The 8,365-nt window shown below is 31.8% G+C and overlaps 1 protein-coding gene across 1 annotated transcript; it reads right to left on the bottom strand.

Moving 5' to 3' along the window:
• Positions 1 to 293: 293 nt before the first annotated feature.
• LOC112053831 (ras-related protein Rab-18) lies at positions 294 to 7,089 on the bottom strand. Its single transcript, XM_024093393.2, has 5 exons — positions 6,768 to 7,089; positions 4,646 to 4,813; positions 4,268 to 4,409; positions 3,648 to 3,770; positions 294 to 2,815 (listed from the first exon to the last, which is right to left on the bottom strand). The coding sequence occupies exons 1-5, from the start codon at positions 6,827 to 6,829 to the stop codon at positions 2,702 to 2,704; spliced, it is 609 nt and encodes a 202-aa protein (XP_023949161.1). The 5' UTR covers positions 6,830 to 7,089; the 3' UTR covers positions 294 to 2,701.
• Positions 7,090 to 8,365: the final 1,276 nt, after the last annotated feature.

The following is an 8,365-nucleotide window of genomic DNA, read 5'->3' as shown; positions in this document are numbered from 1 at the left end:
AGCAGAACGTATGAATGTCGCGCTTGTATCGTAAGCGCTGTTTGATTGATGGCGGGCCCTCTAAGCGTCGATCACGCTCTGTCACGTTGATTTGTATCCGATGCTTTGTTTGGGCACGTTTCATTTATTGAGATATCCAAATGCCAGCTAGATTCTAGTATTGCTACAACCGATCCAAGTTATTTATTACTTTTGAATTAACAAAATCATTCTGGACCAGAAGTATCACCCTGGGAAACCCCCGCTAATAATATGCAACAAATTATATTATAAAAGAAATAAAAGTGCTTAAAACGAATTAGCTAAACAGCACTTTATTTTGCACATTTTGGTCCTATTTATAGCCACAATTTATAACATGTATTAAATAATAATAGGTATATAAATAGGATATTTAAAATAAAATCATGTACAATTGCTTCCTAACGTGACAACAGACATACACAAACATAACAACGATATGTGCACGCGATTATATTCTTATTCTAAGAGATGAATAAAAATTATTGCCTAGCGTTAAACGTCTGGTTAATGGAATAACAGACAAAAAAATTAACGGCTTCTAAATCAGATTACAAATTTTAAAAAAATATTGTCATTTTCAATGATGATTTTAAACTTATTTCGTGGTTGTTCATTATGAATGATATTTGAACGGGTACATACCACGATAAAACGACGAGATTTTTATTGTCGATATTTCGACCCAGTTGCATGGATTGAGTCCCGTCGTGACCACGATACATGCAACTGGGTCGAAATATCGACAATAAAAATCTCGTCGTTTTATCGTGGTATGTACCCGTTTAAATATCATTCATAATTTTCAATGATTTAATGAATTGAAATTAATTTTGTCTTTAACGTATTATAAAAATAGTTCTCTACATTTCCCTTTACAATTTCTACTTTAAAAACATGCTTGAAGTACGTGAACACCTAATTTTTAATTCATATTATCTACATGTGAAGATTTTCAAAAATATGTACAAACAGACTTTATAGAATATCACATTACTTAGCATTTTACGGTTGGTTCTCTTGGTAACTCGATTTCAAATTATTTTATTTGCCAACTTTTTGTACTACTAAAAAGGAGTAATTTCATCAAAGATTTTATACTATTAGATATGTCACTACCGCGACAAAACTGAGGCGGCTAATCTTAATTTCTTTTAGTCGCATACTAAACAATGAAAGATATTTAAACAAATAATACTTAAATGTTGTCCACAATCTCGAGTGGTGTATTCAGGAAGTGTAAAAACTTTATGTATAAACATAAATATAATAGTGAAAGTCAACACAAAATTGTGCATGTGTGCGCTCAGTGAAGTAGCTAAATTCGGATCACTTTTTATGGTGATTTTGTAGGCACGTATCTAATAATATGAAATCGTTGATCTACATATATTGCAATTTGTGGAAATAACATAAATAGAAACATATTTTAAGTTGGACAGTAAATATCTACAACCCATACGAATTGGATCAGTAAATCGCTTTCGAGAAACAGGTCGAAAACTGCACCTTCATTATTGAAAATATTTGCGTTTCCAAGTTTCCAAGATGCCATCTTTTGTCAGCATGCTCACATAACTTCCATTGAGATCCCATTAAAGTGTTGACATGAATAAAAAAGTAGCTACATTCCAAAACCCAGTAGAATCAGTAGTATAGTAGAAGTAGGATGTAGATACGTGAAACTGCATCAGTATGATATTAACAATTATTTGTATTGAAGTTGTATGGCATAGCTATAAGCAGTTGTACTTTACTCATTATATGAATTTTTAGTATCAAAAGTATGGTGTAAATTATTTCTATAAGTATATTAAGAAAACAATCATATCTATTTTTATTATATCTATGTTCATTCAAACAACCGAAACTCCTAGAGCTATGGATAATTTAGTCAAAATTTTAAAAATGTTTTCTGTACAAGGCATTTTTTTTTGTATAATAAGTGACATAGATAAGTGACTATACAATTTTAAAACTTGGCAAGTGACATTCGATAATCGTGAATACTTGCACGATACGATAATGTATATACCTGGTATTTCTTCACCCCAATCAGCGAATATTATAAAAAAAGTTTCATTTGTGAGTGAGTGAGTTTCATTAGAACTAAAGGCTAGTTAACATTCGTTTCTTTCATTCATGTTACTTTATGGTTTTGAAATTGCATATCTGGAGGATGTCGATGTAACTACATTTTGCAGTCAAAATTCCTCACTAGGCAGTCCAAAGAATTTTTCACCGGCAGACACTTTTTTACACACGGGTAACAGAAAAAAATTAAAAAACCTTGTTGACATGGACTTGTTGAAATTTTGGCATTTTCATCGTTTTTTTCAATGTACGGCAATCGAATACAAAAAATATGTATTACCGCGTATGTAGTATGTTATATACGATCTAATACAGTCAACAAGTAGGGTTTAAAATTTTAGGGTTTAAAGTTTAAAATTTTGGTTGCTAACCGGTCACCCATTTTACCAGCATTCTACTGTCTAGTGCATTTTACTCTAGCAACGGTGCTTGCGATCGAAAAGAAAACACACTTTCTCTCACTTAAAATAACTTGAAAAAGTATAAAATTTATACTTTTACTTTAAGTCTCTGCTGGTCAAAAACACTGATTTCGTTAACTAAAAGTAATTTTGACTGCAACCAGGTATATACATTTTTTTTCAAGTTAAATGGTACAAGAACCATAGCAAGATTCCTCCTGTGGTCTGGCCTCCTCAGTCGATACGCGAATGTTCGAAGACGATCCCGTAGTCTCCCATAGACCTGGTGTTTCTATGATCTACGAATGAGAAATATATCTACTTTTAACACAAAAAATGTATAATATATCTATTATATATCAAGTTTAACAATTTTTTTATGATTTTATATCTTTAGTAAATTAATTTTTTAAGAATTTAGTATGGTAATAGCTAGACGCCAAATTTTGATTTTGTCCAAAAACTCTGAATGAAAATGGATAATAATTAACATGCAGTCAGATACATTAATTATTTCATGACTAAGATGTATTTCTATTTTTACAAAAATATTTAAACTATTTATACATTGGTATTATTTTTTTTAGCAAATCAATCTGCTGATGTGTTCAATAATTTAGTGTTTATTAAGAACCTGTTAAAATAAACATCAAGTCAATTAAGAAATGTCATTTCCCAACTGTCTGATATCCACGAAAGGGTGTCAGTAAGCATTGGATGACAATTGTTACAAATAATCCTAATTTCATACATGTCTGTAACTGTCAGTCCTGTCATATGGAGATAAAATAATATTGTTTCATGTACTTTAAAATAAAAAATAACTTAAATAACTTTGAGTAAAAATTATTAACATAGGACAGTAAAAAATTTCAAAAGGATAGAAAAGAAAATTTTCTAAATGTTAGAGACATTTAGAAAATTTTGGCTATCATAAAGTGAACAAAGCCAAACAATTCATGAAATAATAAAACCAATGACCTCAAAAGATGAATCTCTGAAATTCTACAGAAGCTCTTAATTATATCAACGTGAATAGGATTATCAAATTAAAAGGCAACTCCAAGTGTTTTCATTTGAAGAAATTCAAAAGATCTCAGTAACTACATACATTTCATTTGTATAACTTACCTTTTGCACTAACTCTTCGAATGCCAAGTTTATGCCCTCTTGAGTCTTTGCACTGCTCTCTATGAATAGCATCCTGTGTTTTTGTGCGAATGCCTGACCTGCTTCTCTGGGCACTACACGTGGCTGTACAAAACAAATACTCTTTATTTTAAAAATACCTCAATTGGGAAAAAAACAGATCTTATAGGACCACAGGATCACTTTGGGTATTTCTAACTCTTAATCTTATAATAACTTATTTGCAATTGGTAAAGTCAGTTAATTATTGGCAACTTACAGAGAATTCAATAGAAGTTAACTGTTAACTGCTAAAAATAGCATGACTAAAAGAGCTGGACATAACAATGAGAGGTCACGTTTTCAAGCCACCATTGGTCTATTATCATAATCAATCCTGATAGTCACAATCACAGTCTTTCCAACAAGTTGGGAGGGGAACAGAAAATATAAGTTATACCTAAAAAAACTATCTGTTCGTCACAATTTCGATTTATTAGTTGATTTTGGCAGCTTCTATATTAAAAAGTGCCTATTCGAATATATGAGAATCCTTATTCAAATTGAATAGATACTTTTGAGATAACAGTAGATTTGAAAATTATTGACTTTTTTTTACAAACCTTGTCAATTTTATTCCCAACAACCAGACAAACAATATTTTTCTTTGTAGTGTACACCTGTAATTCCTCGACCCATTCATTTAACTTTTGTAAGGTTTTTGGTTCTGAGACATCATATACTAAAATTGCGCCATGTGCTTCTCTAAAACAATTAAGTTTATTAAAAAACTATACTTAGATTTTTTTCTAAGTTTCTTACTGGATCTCAGAAGAGTCTTGCCTTCCTAACAGGTAGTACAATCAATACAAAACAAACTTGGTGTTAAAAAATTGCTTGTTAACTAATGTATAACATAATACAGTTTTATTACTTACAAAAAATATCACAATATACCTACTATGTAGTGGATTATAATGACAATTAATAAAAATGTGTACCTGTAAAAACTGTTTGTCAATGTCCTATAGCGCTCCTGTCCCGCTGTATCCCAGATGCCGAGTTTGACCTTCATGCCGTTCACTTCCATCACCTTACATTTGTAGTCCACTCCGATAGTGGCTGGGAATGATGCATTGTAGTCCCCTGTTGTGAATGCCAGGATAATACTAAAATGGTAATTAGTAGTTGTGTAAACTGATTAATTGAACCAGTTTTAAAGTTGTTGTAGTTACAGTAGATCTATGATGCATATATCTTGTAAAGAGAAAGACATTGTGCACCAATAGCAGTGAAATATATGAAGTCTCAATAGCAAATTGGGAATATATATTATATATCGTTAGAAAAAAAAATTTGTTTCTCTCTTTTGTCCCATTACAACAAAATGATAAAGATATTTTTGATTTCACGGCTATAGGTCAACCTTTAAGCCTCTTATGGCACATAATATCGTATATAGTGAACACCCTAGGTTTACAGAAACAATAAAATAAACAAATAATAACAACACTCCCAAGCTTTTCACAATCTAGTATAGAATGAGCAAATATGAACAAATAAAGAACTTTCATGCAAGTATACTAGAAATTTGATAATTTCTATAATCCAGAAATGTAAAATTTTTCTGTTATTTTTGAATTACACTTTCTTAATTAGCTAAGCTAAATTAGCTAGCTAGCTTCTTAAGGAAAATGAGTTAAGTTAATTAGGAATATTATAGGTCAATGGAGGCTTAACACCTACACTTTGGATTGATCAGCACATACTAAAATATAGTAAAGAGGCTTTTTGCTTGCACTGTTGTTTTTGACAGCCTCTGTGGAGCAGTGGTATGCACAGTGGATTTACAAGACGGATGTCCTGGATTCGATCCCCAGTTGGCCCAATTGAGGTGTTTTAATTGGCCCAGGTCTGGCTGGTGGGAGGCTTCGGTAGTAGCTAGCTAGCCACCCTACCGGCAAAGACGTACCACCAAGAAATTTAGCGTTCCGGTACTATGTTGTATAGAAACCAAAAGGGGTGTGGATTTTCATCCTCCTAGTAACAAGTTAGCCAGCTTCCATCCTAGATTGCATCATCACTTACCATCAGGTAAGATTGTAGTCAAGGGATAACTTGTAAAGAATAAAAAAAAAATCCTAGGTTTACAGAAACAATTAAATGAAAAAATAATAATACCACTTCTAAGCTTTTTACAATAGATTGAACAAACAACAACAAATAAAGAAATTTCATGCAAGTACACTAATATTTCGTAATTTCTATAGTCCAGACATGTTCAACTTTCGGTTCGATTCCCACAACTGGAAAATATTTGTATGATGAGCATGGGTGTTTTCCAGTGTCTGTGTGTATTTATACATTATATAAGTATTTATATGTAGTATATAATTGTATATTAATATTATAATATCAACTATCTTAGCACCAATAACACAAGCTACTCTGTATGCTTACTTTGGGGCTAGATAGTGATGTGTATTGTTTAAGTATACTTATTATATTTAAAAAACTAAAAACTAAAAACTAACTTTGTAGTTATTTTAGTATCGGAACACACCAAAATATAGTAAGGGGCATTTGCTTGCACTGTAAGTATTGCTCCGATAAGGGGAGTTTTCCACCTAACACTGCAATTACTGTCAGAAAAGTTATTTCAATGAAGGTTAATTTTATGTTGTGATTCTAAGCTAAGATTATATACATCTTAGCTTAGCAGTGGGTTAGCGGTAAGTTCTAATATGCAGCAGTGCAGTTTATAGCAATATATGTTAAAATATACTTATTATTTTAATAATTATTATCTCAGATTATCAACACATGCAGTAGGTTAAGCAACATGCAATTTTCAACTTAATTAGGTATGTAGACTGTCAAGGTTGGAACATTATACAAAGAGAAACAAAGAATATAACTTATATTTTAGACTTTTTTAATAGATTTTATGTAGTAGATTTCTTGTAGAAGACTGGCTTTTGTACTTTTGTATACAATGTAACTATTTAAATATTTGATGCAGCGATTTAAATACATACTTATTTGGTAAATTGTATGACATCACAGTCCACTTTGTGAAATATCGTTTAACCCGTATGACTCACAAAACAAAGGTTAACTTACCTAGATTTACCAACACCACTCTCTCCGATAACTAGGATCTTTAATGTCGCAATATAATCCATTTTATTGAGTCAAATGCAATCAGGAAATTTAGTAATCGACGCGAATAAAGAGTTTTAACTAATTAGTTGCAACAGGGCGGCGACTATATGGTTTCCGAGTTCTATTTCCACAAACTTATTCACAAAGATTGGTTTTATAATACTATGCTATCAATAAATTACGTATTACTTTTAGATTTTTGCTAATTTGAATTGAAAAATTGCAATAAAAATAATACAAATACATGGAATGACGTGACGAATGACGTTTTGTATAAGTGACAGTGACACTGACATTTGTGTTTTGAATCTTGATGAAGTTTTTGCGTTTCGTTTCTGCTATTGTTTATAGCGAAACGAAAGCAGTAAAGAAATTTTTGTTAAACAAAATAACAACTATTTTGTTAAACAAAATAACAACTATTTGATTGAAATAGAATAAAAATTTAAGTTAAAATCTTAACAATTTATGTGATTTATTTTTAGAAATAAATCACAAAGTCATTTAAAAACTTGCTATGTTTTTGCATTTCTGTACTGCTTTCGTTTCGCTTTCCAATAATACATTGTAATCTTTGGTTTCGCTATACATTTATAATGTACCGGGCGTGAGAGTTAAATTCATTTATTAATAATAATATGTATCAGGTTTTATTTCAGGCTATAAACCTATTTAAATTATACAATTAAACAGTTAAACAGTATTTGGGTTGAAATGGCCAGCTACAATTCGTTTCATGTAGGATGGTGCGGGTGATAGTTCATTTCACTCCTGAAAGTTTGCCGCGATTCACGCTATGTTCCGTATTATGAACGTCATACAGGCGACTGTCACTGTACCCATGCTAACTAAAAACACTGTAATAGGCCACCACAGCTGTAAGTATACAATGAAATGAGTAGGCCGAGAATGAACAACGTTTAACAACTCGGCTATCGAAAGTCAGCCCTTTGATTTGAAGATGAAAGTCCTAAGGTATCAGTGAATCATGGGTTCCACGCGATCCAATACAACTTTGGGATATAGATAGGGGAAAGTAGGTTAAGGTTTGATGCTGAATAAAACACAGATTTTTGTAATCAAGTAATCAGCTTTATTAACTTTTCTTAGATATTCAGCCTTCTCTACATGAAACAGTAATTAAATTTTAATAAACCAATTAAGACAAAAAACTCCTTTCTCCCCATCTTGCTCCACGGGTGGGGCAAGACAGGGTACCCCCGTGGGCAAGATGGGATTACCCCTGAATGTTACATCAAGCTGCTATTTGTTAATTATTTATTCGCCACAAGGATACACAAACGTATAGCTTCATCGTCATCTTCTTCTACGTCAGCACACAAACAATGGGTTCATTGTATGTGTGCAGTTGGCTCGATAGTTGCGACATTATACACGCTTTAAGAGTGTGCAATATGTAATTTGGTGGTTACAAATGGTTCTGGATCTCAGATTCTGGAAAAGTTAGGAGCCTGATATTTGGGTAAATGATATTTCAAAGTGTTAGTAGCTTCGTTATGACTATACAAAATACACAATTTGTAAAACTTTTCTCG

The sequence above is a fragment of the Bicyclus anynana genome, chromosome 10 (assembly GCF_947172395.1).
Source record: "Bicyclus anynana chromosome 10, ilBicAnyn1.1, whole genome shotgun sequence".
Taxonomy (NCBI): domain Eukaryota; kingdom Metazoa; phylum Arthropoda; class Insecta; order Lepidoptera; family Nymphalidae; genus Bicyclus; species Bicyclus anynana.
The sequence above is the reverse complement of the archived record's forward strand: the minus strand, read 5'-3'. Positions and strand labels throughout refer to the sequence as shown.

Excerpts from the sequence above, each read along its gene's own strand:
- LOC112053831 (XM_024093393.2), bottom strand. The coding sequence starts at position 6,829 with ATGGATTATATTGCGACATTAAAGATCCTAGTTATCGGAGAGAGTGGT. Across the intron at positions 4,814-6,767 it reads AGTGGTGTTGGTAAATCTAG|TATTATCCTGGCATTCACAA; the intron begins GTAAGTTAACCT and ends TTACCATTTTAG. Across the intron at positions 3,771-4,267 it reads TTGGGAATAAAATTGACAAG|CCACGTGTAGTGCCCAGAGA; the intron begins GTTTGTAAAAAA and ends TGTTTTGTACAG.